Consider the following 19,797-nt stretch of genomic DNA (forward strand, 5'->3'; position numbering starts at 1 on the left):
CTCCCGCGAGAAGGGACGCAATTCTCGGCAGGCATGCATTTCTCGGTATAACATCGGAAGTCCTGGAATGGTTAGCGCTAGCTCGAAGCTACTTTTGCACATTTGTTATTTCCCTAGTTTTGTCACAGCCTAGATGGATGAGGACTGAATTTGAGATTTAGTTGACCGTCTCGGTATGTATTAAGTCATTTAGAAATATGAGACAGTTGTCACTCTGCTTTATTTTTTTCCATATTTGTTATTTTAGCCGCTAGCCATGTTTCGCTAGCTGCTGTTAGCATAAAGATTTGAGCTAAACATCATTATCAAAATATGTTTGTGATATTAATTTATTCGTTTGCCAATCTCTGGCTGGTTATTAAATCTTTTTGAATATTTTAAAGGGCACTTAAAGTATTTGCATGTTTATTAAAACGTTTAATACTGTGTTAGCATCTAGTTAGAACACATCAACCACAGCAGGTTGTTAATCATACTCTCGATTTATAAAGCTTCTGAACGGGGTGCTTTTCTTTCTTTTCTACAGCGGTTGGTCTGACTGAGGGGCATCAATCATGTATGCCTCAGGGAAGTATGGCTCCCGGGGCCCTGCTTTAATCCCTCGAATGAAAACCAAACATCGCATCTACTACATCGCCCTGTTCTCCCTTGTGTTGCTGGGACTAATCGCCACTGGGATGTTCCAGTTTTGGCCACACTCCATTGAATCCTCAGCTGAATGGACACTCGAAAAAGGGAGCGTACACGACGCTCCTCTCATCCGACTACCTGTATCCAGCCCCATACCAGAGAGGGGGGACCTAAGCTGTCGAATGCACACCTGTTTTGATGTGTATAGATGTGGCTACAATCCCAAGAACAAAATCAAGGTATCTAAAAACCGCCAGATGATTTGGTTTCAGTATTTTTTGTTTTAGTTTTGATATAGAATTTATTTATTTTTTTGTAGGTCTATATTTATCCTCTTCAGAGGTTTGTGGATGAATTTGGAGTCCCCATCAGCAGTACTGGACTGTCACGAGAATACAATGACCTTCTAAGTGCAATCTCAGACAGTGACTTTTACACTGATGATGTTACCAGAGCCTGTCTATTTGTCCCATCTATTGATGTGCTCAATCAGAACTCGCTTCGTGTCAGAGATACAGCCCAGGCCCTGGCAATGCTACCCAGGTAAATAAAATAGATGTTAAAATGTTGTTTTTGAGAGGATCGGCAGCAGCATTGTGTTGTGGTTAAAAAAATTTCTTTGGAAAGTCAACATTTTATTTCAAAAACTGCTTTTAAGAAACTATAGACATGTTTTTGTAGTGTGTTTTTATTGATTTTTGTTTCACCAATGTTATATCAAATATAAGCGTTCAGTTGTTCACACATTCACAGTCTGATGGTAGCGAGCTACGTTGTAGACCCAACTGCCACATTGGTGCCTGATAAAGCAAAAAAAATTTTTGTACATGATTGCAATTAAATGGGCTACCAGCTGAGACTGATTTATTGGTGTTTTCAGTGTGCTCAAGCACAAGAAGGGTTGTGCTTATATTAAATGCAGTGGCTAAAGAAATAGGAAAAACAATTTCCTGCATGTTATAAAAAAAAATACAATAAGGAATAATCTTTTTAAATATGTGATTAGGGAAGGTAATTAAGAAAATCCCAAAGGAGAATATAATCATTGATAGCTGCTGACACAAAACTTTAATTCTATATTTGACAGTGTTTTTTTTTGTTTTCAACCATATCTATACTGACATTTGGATTTAGCTACCTTGTTTCTTCCTTAACTAATTGTATTCTTTATTTTTGATAGATGGGACAAAGGAATGAACCATTTGCTTTTCAACATGTTACCTGGAGGTCCCCCAGACTACAACACTGCTCTGGATGTGCCTAGAGACAGGTAGCTGAAGTACCTTTTCGAATACCTTTACGAATGCACCTAATATAATGTTTTATTTCTAGTCAATGTTTACATTAAAACCTGCTAGCATTTACCCTTCAGGTTAAAAATAACTGTTTCGAATTTGCTTGAACATAAAATGGCTTTTTCATTTCATGTGAAGTCAGTAACCTCAAATAAGGTCCCACTTTAATTTCAAAATATTTTTTCCCTTTAGAAAATTTTTCACATTGAGCTATTTTTCTTTAACGCTCGTGTCAATTTATTGTTTTAGAGCCCTTTTGGCAGGAGGCGGTTTCTCCACTTGGACATACAGACAAGGTTATGATGTCAGCATTCCAGTCTATAGTCCTCTTTCAACAGATGTCGTGCTGCCTGAACGACAGCCTGGGTGAGCCAATGTCAAACACATATTTCACATATTCAGTGTCAAATCATAACCAATCTGAAACAGCTGGGATTGAGATTGGCCTTTTGGTCTTACATTTCTGTAGGCTAAAGAATTATTCAAAGTAACCAGCCTACTGAATAACCACACTATATTAACATTTTCTGCATTATTTGTCCCTTTTTTTTTTTTTTTTTTTTTTTTTTTTGGCAGACCGAGGCGCTACTTCATTCTGTCCTCTCAAACAGCAATTCACAGAGAGTATCGAGCTGAACTGGAGCGTTTAAAGGAAGAAAACGGAGATGCTCTACTTCTGCTGGACAAGTGTAGCAACCTTTCCCAGGGTGCTGCCTCTGCACGGAAGCGATGTTACAAAGGGCAGGTGTACGACTACCCCCAGATCCTGCAGGTGGGACACAATAACTTTCAGCTTTTATTACGATGAAACAGCGTTATAGATTCTGAAAGGCCTTGCATAAAAAAAATACTGCACAAAATCAGTGCAATGAGTGCAATTCAATACCTCGGCTCCAGAGTGTCGACGTCCCCGCCCCCTCCACAGACACTCCGCTGCACCTCTCCCAAATTGTAGCTGACCGCAGACAGGAGGCCGGCTTGTTTTGTTATTATGACCGAAATTGCGGAAAACAACTCTTGAAGTTTGACCAGCTAGAAGTGCGAGGTGCGCGAGAACGCTGGGACCCTTTTTCCACCTGGATCTCCGCTCTTTTTGGCCCTCATGTCCCTCTGTTGTCGGACTAAACTTGCCCCCACTTCCTCACCGCCTCGGTCGTATCTAGACACACAGTGTGTAACACAGATGCTTCCATATTGAGCATATATAAAAAATGTCTGTGTCAAGCTTACTGCAACACAAAATAGGGCAAAATAGGTTTGGCGCCACCGCAGCACGGGACGGAGAATTACGCACAGGAGCAAATGGATAAAAATAGACTGGAGAAAAAAAAAACATGAATCGATACTCTTGTGGACGAATCGATACTCTTGTGGACGAATCGATACTCTTGTGGACGAATCGATACTCTTGTGGACGTATCGATGCGTCGGCTGTGGGATCGATGCATCGATACAAAAAGATTATTATTTAAAAACAAAGCAGAAGAAGAGAATCATGAAGCTTTTTAAAGTGGTGCATTATTTTCTACTAGCATGTCAATAGAACACATCTTTACAAAAACACTAAGCTGCACCCATATGTCTATAGAAACATATAAAGTCGTCTCAGCTGAAGTCACCTTTCTAACTGTCTGGCAGTGGGACTGCATGGCTCTCAAACAACCAGTTTACTTCTCTTTAGTGGAATTGATTTATTGGACCTCACTGGATTTCAAAAAGCTCGTGATTGAAAGATTATCTGGTTTGTTGGAAAACTACCTTTTTGTCTCTGGCTTTTTGTCCATATATATTAACCTCGTCTCTTGTATGGTTTCCCTAGGAGTCATCTTTTTGTGTGGTTTTGCGGGGGGCACGTTTGGGTCAAGCTGCCCTCAGTGACGTGCTGCAGGCTGGCTGTGTCCCTGTCATCCTGGCTGACTCCTACATTCTTCCATTCTCTGAAGTCCTTGACTGGAAAAGGTTGGCCAAAAGCTAAACATATTGACTGATTAAGAAAAAAAAAAAAAAAAAAAAAAAAAACAAGTAGATGTGTTTACATTTTATTCATTTTTATTTATGTTTTCTTTCCTGTGCAGGGCTTCTGTGGTCATTCCAGAAGAGAAATTATCAGAGATGTACACCATCCTGAAGAGCATTCCTCATAGACAAGTTGAGGAAATGCAGAGACAGGTAACAGTCTCTTTATACAGAAATCAAAACACCCCTTCAGTCAACTTTTATCACCTTTTAAATACTGGAAATGTACAAAGTTGCATCCGCTGCTTTGGGAAGTTGTGCCAATAATGTTGGAGCAGTACCTGTGTCTTAAATGAAACCTCATTTACACGTTTCACTTGTAGATGCCAAAACATTTTTAGGAAACAAGAGCCATGAGTTTGGATCAAAATGTCCCTTTTATACATTTAAAATTTCTCTCATATTCACTTACCCCATAGAGGATTTAACTGTTTATTTTAGCCCGAGTGAATAAGCCTTCTTCTCTTTTCATTTGATGTCTGCCTTCAGCCACAATAAACAGAGGTGAAAGCGGTAATACACTACTTCAGCTGCTCCTTATTCCCTTGTATCAACTATTGTCCATTTACCAATTACTCTGGCCAAACACATTTTATGCCAGAGACACATAGATGGGTTTGGATTACAGCATAGCAGCTCAAACACATGGTTTGCTCTGAGGGCTGCTGACTTTGCTGGGGGTTAACAGCTGAGGACAGCTCATAGCTGTTGACGCAGCAGACATCTCCTAGGTTTACATATTGGCTGCTGAACATTGAGTGTTCCAATGAGATGAACTGTTAGTAAACTGATTTTAATCAGAAGCAACAACCACTGAAAACAAGTAACTAAATCTGCCAGTGTGATGTCACATATTGAAAAAAGCTGATGGTAGATTTATCTCTTAAGTTTGTCATGACTGATCAAATTGCATGAAATGTTTAATGAACCCAATGTTTAGAACTGGAAAAAGATGGTTAAAATAACAGCAGTAGAGTCTATGTAGTATATTTACTAGTACATTTTTATATATTCAAACAGAGAGAATATCATTGTCTCTCTATGTTATTGTCCTTGTTTTTTTTTTTTTTTTTTTTTTTTTATTCATAAAAACCAAAAAATACTCTTGGAAACCTACTGTTGCTTGTTAAAACACAATCAAGCCAATGTTGAATATGTCCACTAGATTAGCCACTTGTCTGTTTTTTTTATGTGCAACTTTTAACCTGTAGCTGCTTTGAAAAATTTCTCATTGTTTGTCACATCAAGCAACCTTAAAATATCAAGATTGACCAGTTTCAAAGGGGGAAAATTTTATAGTACAGCTTATGTTTTACATCAGTTTTGCCAGCAGGGGGCTAAGCGGACCACAGTTTTGTGGCCTCTCTACATATTGGAGAGGGTTTAGGATTAAACATTTTTTGAACTCTTTAATAACAAGATATATCAATTAAAAAGTTGCATTGAGTCTATTTCAAGGTTTTTTTTTTTTTTTATTTGATCTTTGTTATATTTCCTTTTCAGAAATAAGCAGTTTACAAAATAACATTTGTATCACGCTAAAGATAATAAAAAAGTAATTAAATTTTAATTTTAAAAAAAGATGAATTTTATTGTAATAGGGATTTAATTATTAAGGAATAAAAGGTTCACTTTCTTGAGTTGAATTTAAGTTGAGTCAAGTTTCATTAATCATATATATATATATATATATATATTATTTATTTTATTTTTTTTACTCTCTTTATGTGCCATAAATGAATTTGATTTCATTATTAAACATTTCTTAATCTAAACTATAGAAATCCATATCAGTGCTGTCACTGATATGGATTTTTTTCCTTTTCAGGTAGTCAAGTAGCTTTATTGGCAAAATTTGATTATATCTACATTTCCTAGCCAACAAAGTTGTACCATTGTGGTAAATTTCAATCACAGAGTTTGACAAAAGGTCAAAACTTTGGCAGATTTTGTTTCTATATGTAAACTATATAGATTTACGGAAGAGGATTAGGGCCACTGAAAAAAAAAAAAGTTGACTGATTTTTTTTTTTTTATTGTATTTCAGTATAGTATGGGAAAAAAGTCAGAATTCTGACTTTAATCTCAGAATTCTGACTTTTTTCCCCATGTTAAACTGAAATAAAATTTAAAAATCAGTTAACTTTGTTTTGTTTTTTTTCAGTGGCCCTAATCCTCCTCCGTATAGATTTCTCAATATTTCTGTTTTTTCATGTTAACATCGTACATAAGGCAATTGGTCAACCTTCTGTAGATTTGCTGAAAAGTTTGTATTTTTTATTTTGTGTAGCTGCATTTATGTTTATATTTTTCTTATGTTGTCAAAAAGTCAGAATTCTGACTTTTTTCTCAGAATTCTGACTTTTTTCTGAGATTAAAGTCAGAATTCTGACTGAATTCTGACTTTAATCTCAGAATTCTGAGAAAAAAAGTCAGAATTAAATTTTTTAGAAAATGAATTCCCTCAAAAACTGTGTGAAAAGCAACCCTAGGAAGATTAGATGATGGTGTCTGTCCTCTCCTATGAAAGTGTTTGGTTCCTTTTTTTTCTTCTCATAAAAATTCCTGCTGACATGGGGATGGGGCGGGGCACTGGGATGGGGGGGCCCCGGAGGCCGACACAGTTTTCTTTCTACCCCCTCCCTGTCGGAAAAGAAACTTTCATCACTGGTTGATTTATAGGCCCCTGAGATTAGAAAGTCTTTCTAGATACACTTCAACCCCCCGCTGTAAAACTAAACTCTGTTTTTGTGCTTTTGTACAACTCGTTCCTTGCACAGGATTTTATGATTTAGATCCTGGCAAAATGTTTACAAAGGACAGACTCATTAGCTAATAACATATGCATGGCTTGCATTAGGAGGAAGAAATATTATTGTCCTCTAGTTGTCTGCTGTCCATATGAAGAAGAAATATTTGTTTTCTAACCCAATCCCATCGATAAATTGTGGTTTAAAGCTTTATTACCTCTACTTGTGTGTCTTTTTTTTTTTTTTTTTTGTCATGCTTTTTAGTATTTTTACCTCTGTTCCGACCATTGCGCTTCAATTAAGCCAAAGCCGCATTCATTAGCTCACAGGTTTTATGTTAAAGGCCTTCAGTTTGGCTACAAACAAAATGTGTATTCAATTGTGAGTGAGGAATCCAGCACCCTATGTGATAACATTAAGATATGGGTTAAGAGTTCACTCATCAGAAAGTCTGTTATCCAAACAGCGATCTGCTGAAGGAAAACAGAGACAGACAAGAGAGATTTCAGAGGGCTTCAAAAGAGCTGTTGAAGGACAAGAGGCTGCTCAGGGGTGTAAAATATTCTTTAGACATGTGGTGCAGGAGGAATCTCTGAATTTTACAGTAATGACATCACAGCTGTGCTATCTTCTATATGAGCTGTTGAAAAAGATAAAATAAAAGCCATGAATTTAACAAGAAAATGCATCAAAACTGAATTAATTTATATTTTCCCTACAGGATAATAGATGTTTTTATGTCAATACTATCTAAGTTTCAGGCCTCTTTTATTTATTAAATTTTTTATATATATCCTGTTCCACACCATGATATAACAGAAGAAATTCATTTTGACAAAAGCAAAGTCTCATGAGGGAAAAGTGATTGTTGCCTTCAGGAATGTTTTGGGTGTTTCTTCCTCTGTCTAAAATGTTTTGATATTGCTGGAATTTGGCTAAAACTGTTTAGAAATTTGTTCGTCTTTAACATCTGCTTGCTTTGTCATTCCACTGCCAATGAGCTCATGTGATTCTGGTGGATTGTATTTTGTTTTTGTTCATTTGCATGTGTAGAATTGTCGGCACCAGGAAAGATTGTTCGGTGACTTCACATTTTCTTATTTCTTTCCCTTTTGGATTATTTTAAACTAATGGTATATATTTTTAAATTACTATTATGTTTAACAATACATTTGACTGTTCTCTTTCCTGTGTTTTTAGGCTTATTGGTTCTGGGAGGCCTACTTCAGCTCTATGAAAGCTATTGGCCTAACTACACTCCAGATCATCAATGACCGCATATACCCATACGCTGCACGTACTTATGAGCAGTGGAACAATCCACCTGTTGTGGTATGTATGCCTTTCTGTTTTGTTCTGGTTTGATTTGTTTTAAATCTCATCTGTGCTACAGCTCCTCTCTTGCACTCAGCTAGACCCGATTTGTCACTTTTCTTCTCAGAAGTGTTTTTAACGGCTGATGTCTAGATGACACTCATCAAGATTGAAGCTTTTGTCAAACAGGCGCTCACAGTGCCACATGAGCTTTCCCCCATCTCTTGTGTGCTATAAATCAGATCCCATTTTGTAAAGCGGTGAGACACATGCTGGGATGAGACACATGGTGTGTCTCATGGTTTGGTGTTCCAACCTGAGAGCTATGGAGCAGCCAGTTGGTGTCAGCAGTTCTGCAATAGGCGGATGCCTCATCTGTGGTGAAAAATAAGTTCCTGTGTGTCTTAGTCACCGTGTTTATAGAGAGTATTGTGGATATGCAGAGTGCTGTGCTTTGGATGCGCCAGCAGACATGTTGGCTTAGCAACCATCTCTTAGGAGTTGTTAATCAGCCTGGTTTAATCTGGAGACTCCTCCAAATTCTGTCTGTGGGATAGAGGAGTGTGCATGTCAGCATGTTTGTGGATACGTAAAGTAATGTCTTTGAATTAGCTAGATGTTAGCAATTACTGTAATATTAGTGTCGTAGATTCATAGTGCTTTGATTTGTTGGGTTATTTTGTGTATATTTCTTTTTTAGAGTAGATCTTTTGGGGAAACTAGTTGTGTTTTATTTGTTGGTTCTAGGTTACGCTATTGCAGACAAACGGGTAGCTTGTATTCAGTTATACTAGACATTTCCCTTTAAATGTTCTGTCAGAGCATGTTTTCCTCCAATCCAATCTGTCAGCATGATCCTGTGGCCACAAAGTTTTTTTGTTTTTTGTTTCCAGACAGAGAGGAGGTTAATGACACTGGTATACAGACCTTTGGCCATTCCTCCCAAAAAGGGAGATGAAGTGTTTTCTTGATGGATTCAGTGAATGGGCAGTGAGAAGAACTTGCAAACAAAACTATATAAATCAGAGAGAGGTTTTTCTGCCTCTCCCCCTTCAAGTTTTTGGAGTAATGATTATAAACACATTTGTAGTATTGTGGGTGCTTTTGGAGTGGAGAGTTTTGAAAATATGGGAAAAACTGCTGTATGAATGTTTGATATTTGTGGGGTTGGAGGAGCAAGATTATGCAAAATCCCAAAATCTCCTAAATGTAAATGATTTGACCTCAGAAAAGTGCAAAAATCAGTCAGGCAGTTTCCTCTTGTCATAAAAACACATTGATAGGCAGTTCAAATACTTTAACAAAACCACGCCCCTTTTTGTAAAAAAAAAAAAAAAAGCTGAACCAGCAGAACATCTTGTTGCACTTTTTTGTGTTTATTACTTATCTTTTAAAACTTTTCATCTCCATTTATGGCTTCATACATATTGTAGTTCTTTGATTATTTTATGCAACCCAAAAAACTTTGAACCTGCAGTATATTTTTATGTTTACGGTTTAATGTTTAGGTGTATGTTTAGATGTTAGGGTTCTTACTAGAAAAAAAGTTCAAAATCATTAAACCTAAAGGAAACGTAGCCATGCTGAGCTCAGTATATCTCTACTAGAAATGTCAGGTTTTTTTATTTCATTGATGCATATCACATTACATATATATATTTTTTGCTTGATGTAGAAGTGCCACAGAAATTAACTAAATTGCTTGTGAAAGTACTTTAAAAGTAAGCATTAAAGCTCCTGTCATTTTATCCGATTACACCAACAGTAAATCAGAATGTTTAAAATGTTTATGCACTGTTTAAAGTTAAGTATCCAAGGCCAACATGGATGTTTTGAGATGTAATCCCACTACATGATATCATCTCTAATTTCTTTTCCTTTGAATGATTCTGGGATGAGAAGGAAGAAGCACTTTTAACAAATGAAAATCCTCTTTGAGGCTCTTTAAAAGTGTTAGAAAAAAAATACATACTGCTGCAACTCTATGGTGACTTATTGAACTGAGGATTTCTTTTCATTGTGTTTGACAAATGACTAGACTGTTCTCAGTCTGTTCCACTTTGCTTTTATGTATCTCTATATATGTTGCTTTAATTATTTCCACCCTCTTTCTGTATGACAATGTGACAACGACCACAGGAAAGTTTCCACTTGTAAGTTAAGTGAAACTTTATTAGTGGTGGAGTGACTGATGTTGTGTAAAAGTGAGTGATTGCATCTGTGTTGACAGACTTATGTTGATGTTATGAAAAGAGCCACATTATCACTTTATAAACAAAGGAGACCAGAGGATAAGCAGGATCCATAAGAACTTATAGGAAGCTTTAGTTGTTTAATTTTTTATTTTGTATATGATCAAATGATATTGAAAAAGAGTTTGAGCCTTTGATGCAGTGTTAATGGATCCATTGAGGGTGAGAGTGGTGGTCAGACTGGTGGTAGACCGGTTGGTTCCTGTCCCCATGATGTGCAGCAGAGGCCAAGCAGGGACTTTAGTGAACCAGTCCGCCGCCCAGTTAGACACACCCGGGCCTCAGATCCTGGACGCCCTCGCCCCAGGGGCCGGGGGGATAGAAAATTATGCCACCCAGCCAGCTGTCTGACATTTTTCCCATCAGCAGCTGAATTTCTGAGCTGCTCATACTGTAGATCCATGGGTGGTTGCCACCTTGACCAATGGATACAGGCTCCAGTTTAGGCAGAGAAGGCAAACCTGCGGCAAGCCGGGCGGTGGGTAAGAATGAGAAGATTAGAAAAAGTGAAAAAGTGTGGTGTGCTGCAAGAACTGTGCTGAACTGGTGACAGAAAAGTGCAATGGCGTGCTCAAAAATTACCCTGCACATTTTCAGTTTGTTTGACTCAACCTACTGCTGTGAACCAGGATTTTCCACCATGAACAGAATCAAAAATAAATATCGATCCAGGCTCAAAATGAGCACCTTGATATGTGCTTGAGAATGGCTTTGTCTCCATTCAAACCCAGGTTTAAAGCCTTGCAGGGCAGTGTAAAGCCTACTTCTCTCATTAAGCCATAAAAAGTAAATAAATAAAATAAATGGTCAGTTTAGGTGGTTTATAAAATATGTGAATCAGGAAATTGTCTATATACCAAACTGAAAGATTGGTATATAAACGGAATTTTTTTTTTTTTTTTTTTTTATATTTCTTTATTTAAAAAATCAGTGTATAGCATGGATTCATAAAAAAACTCATTTTATTTCAGTGTTAAATTCTGTTTAAAGTAACAGATTATAATTAAAAATGTCTCAGGACCTTTACTGGTTGTTGATTTTCTTTATTCGGACAACGCTAATTTTTAATTGGTGACCCCTGCCGTAGAGGTTAGTTTTATCATCAGCAAGCTCCTATTGCATCCTGTTTTACTGTGTTATTCGATCTAACCTGGAGTCGGTGTGACTTTTAGGATTTAAAGTGCAGCAATAAAAACAGAAAAAACAAACTTCATTCTGATGGCTGGAAGTCACAGCCAGATGAACTCCACTCTTTTACTCTTCTTATTTGTTAGCGTAACAATAGTATAACAGTAGCATAACAGTAGGTACACATAAATAATATAATTTGCTTGTTTAAAAGGTCCCTCCTGATCTTATGTCCCAGGTGTTTCATTTGGTCTTTACTAGATGGTTTCCTGGAGTTTCTGGTGGGATTTGAGCTAAACTTAAGTGCAAAAACTAAATGGTGGCTTCATTAAGAATAAAATATTAATAGTGATTGCCTTTGGACCTGTAGAAACTGTTTTTACTCATTTAGAGAATGAGCAAGGCATTAATGACAATAGATTTATGACATTGTTTTGGAAAAAAACAATTTTGAACACATTTTTAGAGCCAAATGGATGTAAAATACATTTATAAGGAACCATTATAGTCATTGTATTTGTTATATTAGCAATCCCTAAATATACAATAACCTTGTGGAAAGATAATTTAGCTACTATAAAAGTCTGATGTGCAGCTCAGCATGCTACTGAATTCTACTAAAATCCACGTTTACTCCTGCTTTTGATTTTTGCAGGACTCTTTTAGCTTCAATTAAGATTCATACTAATATAAAGTTTCTGCAATTAACTAGGTAAATGCTGAGTAGAGGAAACCATATCATTTGGCTTTATGACTTTCAGCGTTTGTTTAAAACCACTTTTTGTGTTTAAATGTCTACTATGAAGACTCCTGGGGTGTCTCTTAACGCTCTGTTTGTCTGGGGCCCCTTGAATGCCAAGCCCATTTGGGTTTGTTCCTTTATTTAATTTTTTTATGGTAATTAAGTTGGAATTATAGTTGGCTTCACACGTTATTTCTCAACAGTAGCTTTTCTGTGCTCTGGTCTGTTTACTTATTAATGAAGTGGGAACTCCATTGTTTACCCAGATGTTGCTGTTTTTGTCCAGTTTTATACCCTTAAAAACATTTATACCCATATTGTTAGAAATTGAATAAGTGGAAAATATGCCCTTGTAGTTTAGTACTTAGTGGTCAAAGTCCAGTAGCAAGAGGCTCCTTGTGGTATCTGAACAAAAACTGCAGCATATTAAGGAGATAATCAGTGAGCAGTGCCTCTGTGTTTCACATGCCTCTTATTGTTTTGATTTGGTTTATTTCTTTAAAGTTGTGTCTTAGCCTCACATGTATGCTATCATACCACATAGATTTCATTCTCAATGTAAGTACAATTATAGATAATCGGGTTTACAAAAAAAAGTCACAAAATAGAAGACAAACATGTTTTTGTTGGATGAAAGAAATGTAGCTAACACCTTTCTACTTTTCTTGTCTTTTCTCTTTGTCTTGTGCAGAAGTGGTCCAGTGTCAACAGCCCACTTTTCCTTCCACTTATCCCACCAAGAGCTCCAGGGTTCACAGCAGTGGTGCTAACCTATGATCGCGTGGAGAGCCTTTTCCGGGTCATCACAGAGATTTCCAAAGTTCCAAGCTTGGCTAAATTGTTGGTAGTTTGGAATAATCAGAACAAAAGTCCTCCTGAAGGTGAGCAAATTGGGATCCCTAAAAGTTGTTTTAACATAAATTCTACCTTTTGGTTAAGGTTCCTTATCTTTGGTTCAGAGTTTTCGTATCGCAATGAGCTTATTAGAAGTGAGATTAGCTATTTCAAAAATGTTTTTCTTCTGTGTGAAGAAGATCCCATACATTTTCTCAACTTATTACGTATGGATCGATTTTTGTTACCCCTTAAGTCTGCGATCATGGAATGTAAAAGGTCAGGTTTAGCTAAGAATTCTAATGGACGTTAAACACAGAAAAGATCAAAGACATCAAGATCCTTAAAATGGCACCATCTATTCAACTCTTAATCTCTCCCTTAGATTGCTTTTTTCATATCGAATGTTGGTTGTTCATTCTTTATCAGTTGTTTTTCTCACTTCCTGCACTATTGTATTAAACAATAAGATTAAAGTTCAGCTAAATTTCCATAAAACAGTGTATTATCTGTTATTAAAGTTAGCTTAACTCTAAGAATGACTTTAGAAACCACAAACAAAATCTATGAATCAGAAAGTGCGTCAGTAGAACAACAGCTTTGAAGTGTTCCCTTGTGGTGGTGTTAACTGTTTTTTATTGGAGGCATCACCGGCGCCTGGCTGGATTTTTGTGTCCCTTTAGAATCAGAATAAAGCTGTTGACAGGTCCCACCCACGGGACATGGGCCAGCACCGAAACCCTTTTCTTCACTGTTAACAACAAGCCATGATCTGATGTGTTTACAAGTTCCAGTTTAGTTTGTTGTTTTGTTTTAAGATCATGTTTCTTTCCACATATTTAATCTATATTCTCTATGTTGATTTTTTTCTTTACATCTGCGCAGCTGCTGATTTTAACCGGCTTCAGTATTTATGAGCAGGAGCCCCAAATGAAAATCGGAGCCAAATCCTCCAACATGAAGTTTGGGTTTGTTGGATTTTATACAGAGGTTTTTAGCTGAGATGTTAACAAAATCACATTATTTCCCACAATTCCCTCAGCCCAGCCGTCTCAGTCCTGCCTTGGAAATGAAAGAAGTAATCATAGTGACAAGGGAAAAATGAAAGGAGAAACTCAGAAACTCTTTAACATTTCGGCTCTACTGACAATAGTTTTTGACAGGAGACCTCAGACGTGGTTAGACGGACCTGGGGCTTCTCTCATCAGCTGCCAGGCTCCAGTCACTCCATTAATGAGGGGACACATTCTGTGTCATCTGTCTCTGCTTCAGTCCGTGCCGTGGACACTGCCCAAGATCTTTGAAAACATGAACAAAACACATACGGGAAAAAAAGTGTTGCTGATCCACCCCATGAGGGATTGTAGTGTGGTTAGATGTGCACATGCTTGAGGTTTGCGTAATAATGAGTCAGTGCAAAAATGTGAGCTCTAATATCACGTCTTTGTACTGCAAGTAATCTGTCAGTGATAAATAACCCCATATTCACGCACCACTGATACTTATAGATTTATAGTTTTAAAGTGCATAAAAGCACCTGTTACCTCTTTTGTTTTTTCACTGGTTAATATATTTTTAAATGACTTAACAAATTATAAACAAGCCAAATATAACTAATATTAACTTTTTTGTTTTAGAGTCTCTTTGGCCAAAGGTTGGTGTCCCTCTGAAAGTTGTACGCACCAAGGAGAACAAGCTGAGCAACCGTTTCTTCCCTTATGACGAGATCGAAACAGAAGCCGTGCTTGCAATTGATGATGACATCATCATGCTAACATCCGATGAATTGCAATTTGGTTACGAGGTGAGACATGGCCCCTCCTCCCCATCATTTTTTTTTCATAAATTCCTGTTATCATTTTACCAACAGCAGATTTGACAGTAATTCTCTTCAAGTCACTCAGAAATCCTGCAGAGCTTTGTTCTGTTTGGGAGATTTGACGGGCTGCTAAATGTGTTTCATGTGGAAAGAAGGATGACAGATCTGCTGCTGATGCTTTCCATATCCACATACCTACTCTCTGCCGCATGTTCACCTGAATGCATTTAGATGTTATTTGATCAAATTGTGCTCAGTTTAAGGGTAATTACATGAAATTGCCGGTTAAATTGGTGACAAGGCATCCCGCTTTTAGTAACCGGATCAGATATTCTGCTGCTGCTCAGATAGTTAGTCAGTCAGAGAGCTTTTCTCTGCTCAAGCATATGCTCTCCTAAGCCTTACTCTCATTTACTTTCCATTGTGATTTTTGGCTGAGAGATGAAAAAGCAGACACTGACATATGGTAGATTGAGGCTAAACTGTTCATTCTGAGCTTTTAAACTCTTTTAGAGTCGGGATCATTCATCTTTTCACTGCTGTGCTTCACTTGAGCTGAAATTGTCAGACGATCCATCTACTATCCTGTGATTTCCTCCAGGTGTGGCGGGAGTTCCCCGACAGGTTGGTGGGTTACCCGGGGCGGCTGCACCTTTGGGACCATGAGATGGGGAAGTGGAAGTATGAGTCGGAGTGGACCAATGAGGTTTCCATGGTTCTGACCGGAGCTGCTTTTTACCACAAGGTAAATGGTTCAAACTAGAAACTATTGAGATTTTCAGGAAACTTCAGGACCTTCACCTCTGTTTTCCCAAGTGAGTTGGATAGCTTAAATGTGTATGATTAAACTATGGCTACAATTAAACTGCTGGTATCAATTCTTGTTTTTTGGTTCCTCTTTTTTTTTTTTATGGACTTTGAATTTTTGAAATCCGATCTTTCTAACTGCTGATATGCAGCCGCTATCGGAATTCTTTCTGAACAAATCACGACATCAGTGACCCACACATGCAGAACAATGTTTACTGATGTAATGAGGAATACGACTGACACTGGAATTGTTCAATTTGGATCCTCCATCTAATGGGGAATGCCTGAAGTCTGGAGGAGAACTGACGGTTTCCTCCTGTGAAACCTGTTTTATATCAAATACGCCGGTTCCACCAATACGCCGTTATACAGTAGCTGTAAGTTAGAATCACGTTCCGTGGTCGCCTGGAACACATCAAATACGTTGATATACTTTGGAGAGAAGTTCTAGATAAGTTATGCATAAGTTAAGCACTTAAGTTACTCATAAGTTGTGGATAAGCTAGACACCACAACTTATGAGTAACTCACACTTAATGTATGTCAACGATCAGATAACTTAACTGTAACTTATGGCCGACTTATGGACATTTTGAGCATCTTAAAATTTCTCGATGTACTTGCCGCATGTCGACGTTTGACAGCATGTTTCAGCGTACTTCAGCACACTCATAACTTATACAAAACATAGCCATTACTTATCCAAAATATTCCAACGTTTTATCCAGATTTTTCGTCCGTCAGGTATACGGTGGCTAAATCGGCAAGGTGTGACAGGGATTTTAGCATAGCAAAGTGAGAAGTATGGATGTGTAGCTGGAGCTATGGAACCTCTCTGACTGCAGATGATTTGAAGACTATTACATGTGTGTCCGATCGAATACCACATCCAGCAGTAGCTGCTACTGGGGGGTTTCTTAATACATTAAGAAACTTTGGTTTCTTAATGTATTATAGTCTTTCAGCGAAATTCTGTCATATTGACTTAATAATAATTTACTTTATTGATCTCACATTGGAGAAATATACCTCTGCATTTAACCCATCCCCTTGGGGAGCAGTGGGCTGCCATTGTGCAGTGTGGGGTTAAGGGTCTTTGCTCAGAGACCCAGAGTGGCAGTCTGTGGGAGTGGGGCTCGAACTCAGAACCTCTGGATTCCAAGCTCTATGCCCTAACCACACAGGCCACCACCCCCAATTCTGGTGGAAGTGACGTATGCCGTAAAGCAGGCTGCACATTTGTAGTTGCTTGTGTGGCAGGGTTACTGCCTCCCTCCTCAAAGTTGCTTAGTGCTGATGAAAGAGATACAGACCACTCAGGCAATGACAGAGGTGCCATTCAACTAGAAAAAGTTTTGAGAATATATTATGCAGGTTGAAAAGTTACTTGGTGTTGGTTTAAACGTGTTTTTTTGTTTGTTTTTTTTCCTGCCTCTTTCTTTTTTTATCTAAAATATGAACACCACTTTGTGAACCCTGGTTCATCTTAAAGTACTTAATAAATATATTTTGGTATGGAATCATCTGTCTGATAGTTGGAGAAAAAGAAAATCGCTCAACTATATTTACACTAATCAATAATGTTCATAGTGAAAGAAAGGCCATTTGATAGCCTGTGCTCTACTTTAGCTGCTGCAGCTCTGTGTTATGTTGGCCCTCCCCAACAGGAGCAGTCCTGGCAAGTTAGCCAAGAGGTTAGCCTTATTCATCACAGATTCATGACATTTAACATGAAGCTCTGTACTGCCAAAAGATATTGAAAAGGATTTCTCTGACTGTTGAGAACAACTTTTCTTTTTTTCCTTTTCTTTGTAGAGGATTGGTTTAAATCTAACTTAATAATAACTTAAATGTTAAGTCCTGCACAATGAAAGAATCATGAAAGAACTGCCTGCTACTGTTACTTCTTTATATACCGGTAGATTTTTTTTTTCAGAAAAAAAAGTATAAATGGAAGATTTATTTTAAGTGTAATGTGCAGAACGATTGTCCTGGTTGAAAAGGATGAGCAGCTTCCCTTGCTTTAGATTTAATATATATATATATATTTGTAATTTATATTTAAAAGCTAGTTTTGTCTGTTAAAACTAAACAGATTTTTTTCAGTACAGCATTTTAGAATAATTTTTTTTTAATATTTACATTGACTTTTTTTGTCCACCAAATTCTGTCTAAATTCTTATTAAAGGGCGATGTTCCACTGCTGCCTTTTTTTTTTTTTTGCTCAAACTTTTCTCAGTGACCAAAGTTTTGAATATGTTTGTGTTTCAGTACTTCAATTATTTATACACTTACAAGATGCCAGGAGACATCAAGAACTGGGTGGACGCACACATGAACTGTGAAGATATTGCAATGAACTTCCTTGTGGCAAACATCACAGGCAAAGCCCCAATAAAGGTGAGTCGACTTCTGCAGAGGTAGGCTGAAGCTTGCACCGGCAGAGAGGCATTTCTGGGTCTGATCAGCTCTCACCCTTCAACATAACTGCCTCTCCTCCCTTTTCCTCCATACTCAGACTCCCCCCAGGTGCAGGGGCCCTGAGCTTAAGCCCGACCTTAACCTCCCTTATCTGCATGTCACTCACTGACACTCCCCCTCTGAGTATGTTTAGTCAGCCTCACCGGGGCTTTAGCATACCCTTCTGTCAAATCCCTGGATCCACACTTCTCTACACCTGCACACACAGCCCTCCTCCTACTGCATCTTCTAACAGGTTTCTCCAGAAGACGCTTCGTCATTCCTATCACCCCTTGCACCATCACCCCTGCCCCCCAACCCCTGCGTCTCTCACTTTCCTCTGAACGGTCATACATTCACAAGTTAAAGGCCCTGGATGCTTATTCTGGCCAGACCAGTCCAATATAATAAGAAGTAGCTTCTGTCAGGCCGTCAGGTCACCAACAAATCACCGAAGTGTGCAAATATCACTGCTTCACTGCTGTGTTTCTGCTTAGGTGACCCCAAGGAAAAAGTTCAAGTGTCCTGAATGTACTGCCATTGATGGACTGTCTCTAGACCAGACACACATGGTGGAGAGGTACGGTGGTTTTTACAAATGTACACTTCATTTCTGATCTGTTTATTTTATTTTTTGTCTTGGATGCTAACAGACTGTATTTAGAAACTAAAACAATTTTAATTGTTCAGCAAAAAAAAAATCCATTGAGATTTTGGGTTATTGATCGTAAAACGCCCGGGTTGTTTTAAACATAAATTAACTTGTGTTTGCTTTTTTTCTTCTCTCTACTTTTTTGATAAAGTAAAATTGGCAGATAAGCCATTTAAACACAGGAATGATTGTCTGGACAAGATGTGGAGAGAAACATTTTAGACAATGCTCTTATCAATCCAGCTTTTCTTCAGCCTTGTGACAAAAATCTTTCTGTTCACACTATAGTGATATTTTTTTTCTTTTGGTGCATTGCTTAAAATCAAACTGATTAGAGACACTTTATAAGCAAGCAAGAGCAACAAAAAGGTGCAGATATTTAAAATCAAAGTTTTAAATAAACTTTTTATTGATATTGTTTCCTGAAGCTCAAACTAATAACCTCGATTTAGGTTGTTAATCCCTGATTGTAAGAAAAATTCCTCTTCTTCTTCCTCTTAGGTCTGAGTGCATCAACAAGTTTGCATCTGTTTTTGGAACGATGCCTCTGAAGGTGGTGGAACACCGTGCAGATCCTGTGCTCTATAAAGACGATTTTCCAGAGAAACTGAAAAGCTTCCCCAACATCGGCAGCCTGTGACAGCAAGCGTAGAGACAGTTCACAGCCTCAGCACTGCAAGAATCCTCATCGACTTCATGTGTCATGTTAAGACACCTTAAATCTACATTCAACGTATGACTGAATTCAAATTTTTAGTTTGAATAATAATCCTCAATCTTCCTATTTGTAAACACTGTTTCCTCGTAAATATTGCCTTGTATAATGAGAACACGATGTTAAAACTTTACCAACGTTGCATAAAGCGCTGCTGGGGGTTCAGCGATCAGTCAGCTTAACTCGGTCTCACTGTTTCTTTTCCGGAGCTGAACACTTGAGCCTCCAGCTGCTCTGGATTCAGCCACCATGTTGAACGTATTTATATTTCGCAGCCATGCTGTATAATTTATAACTCTTTAACAAACGTTTTCTTTTGTTACCCTGTTCTCGTTTCATTTTCCAAAAATGGGAACAAACTTGATTGTTTTTAGCTGCAA

General features: G+C 37.8%; 1 protein-coding gene across 1 annotated transcript; it reads left to right on the plus strand.

The window, feature by feature from the left end:
- The first annotated feature begins 16 nt into the window (after positions 1-16).
- On the plus strand, positions 17-19,797 carry ext2 (exostosin glycosyltransferase 2). The gene is made up of 15 exons (XM_015376021.1): positions 17-173; positions 527-869; positions 950-1,173; positions 1,811-1,900; positions 2,175-2,291; positions 2,502-2,697; positions 3,745-3,884; positions 4,001-4,094; positions 7,892-8,023; positions 12,819-13,008; positions 14,599-14,765; positions 15,382-15,525; positions 17,862-17,990; positions 18,548-18,630; positions 19,204-19,797. Exons 2-15 carry the CDS (start codon positions 555-557, stop codon positions 19,340-19,342), a joined length of 2,160 nt encoding a protein of 719 aa, XP_015231507.1. The 5' UTR covers positions 17-173; positions 527-554; the 3' UTR covers positions 19,343-19,797.

The sequence above is a fragment of the Cyprinodon variegatus genome, unplaced genomic scaffold (assembly GCF_000732505.1).
Source record: "Cyprinodon variegatus isolate N-32 unplaced genomic scaffold, C_variegatus-1.0 Scaffold128, whole genome shotgun sequence".
In the NCBI taxonomy this organism is placed as follows: Eukaryota; Metazoa; Chordata; class Actinopteri; order Cyprinodontiformes; family Cyprinodontidae; genus Cyprinodon; species Cyprinodon variegatus.

Bases quoted from the DNA above. Each gene is read 5' to 3' on its own strand.
- ext2 (XM_015376021.1), top strand. From the start codon at position 555: ATGTATGCCTCAGGGAAGTATGGCTCCCGGGGCCCTGCTTTAATCCCT. The intron at 1,901-2,174 runs GTAGCTGAAGTA...TTATTGTTTTAG, and splicing joins CTGGATGTGCCTAGAGACAG to AGCCCTTTTGGCAGGAGGCG. The intron at 13,009-14,598 runs GTGAGCAAATTG...TTTTTGTTTTAG, and splicing joins GAACAAAAGTCCTCCTGAAG to AGTCTCTTTGGCCAAAGGTT.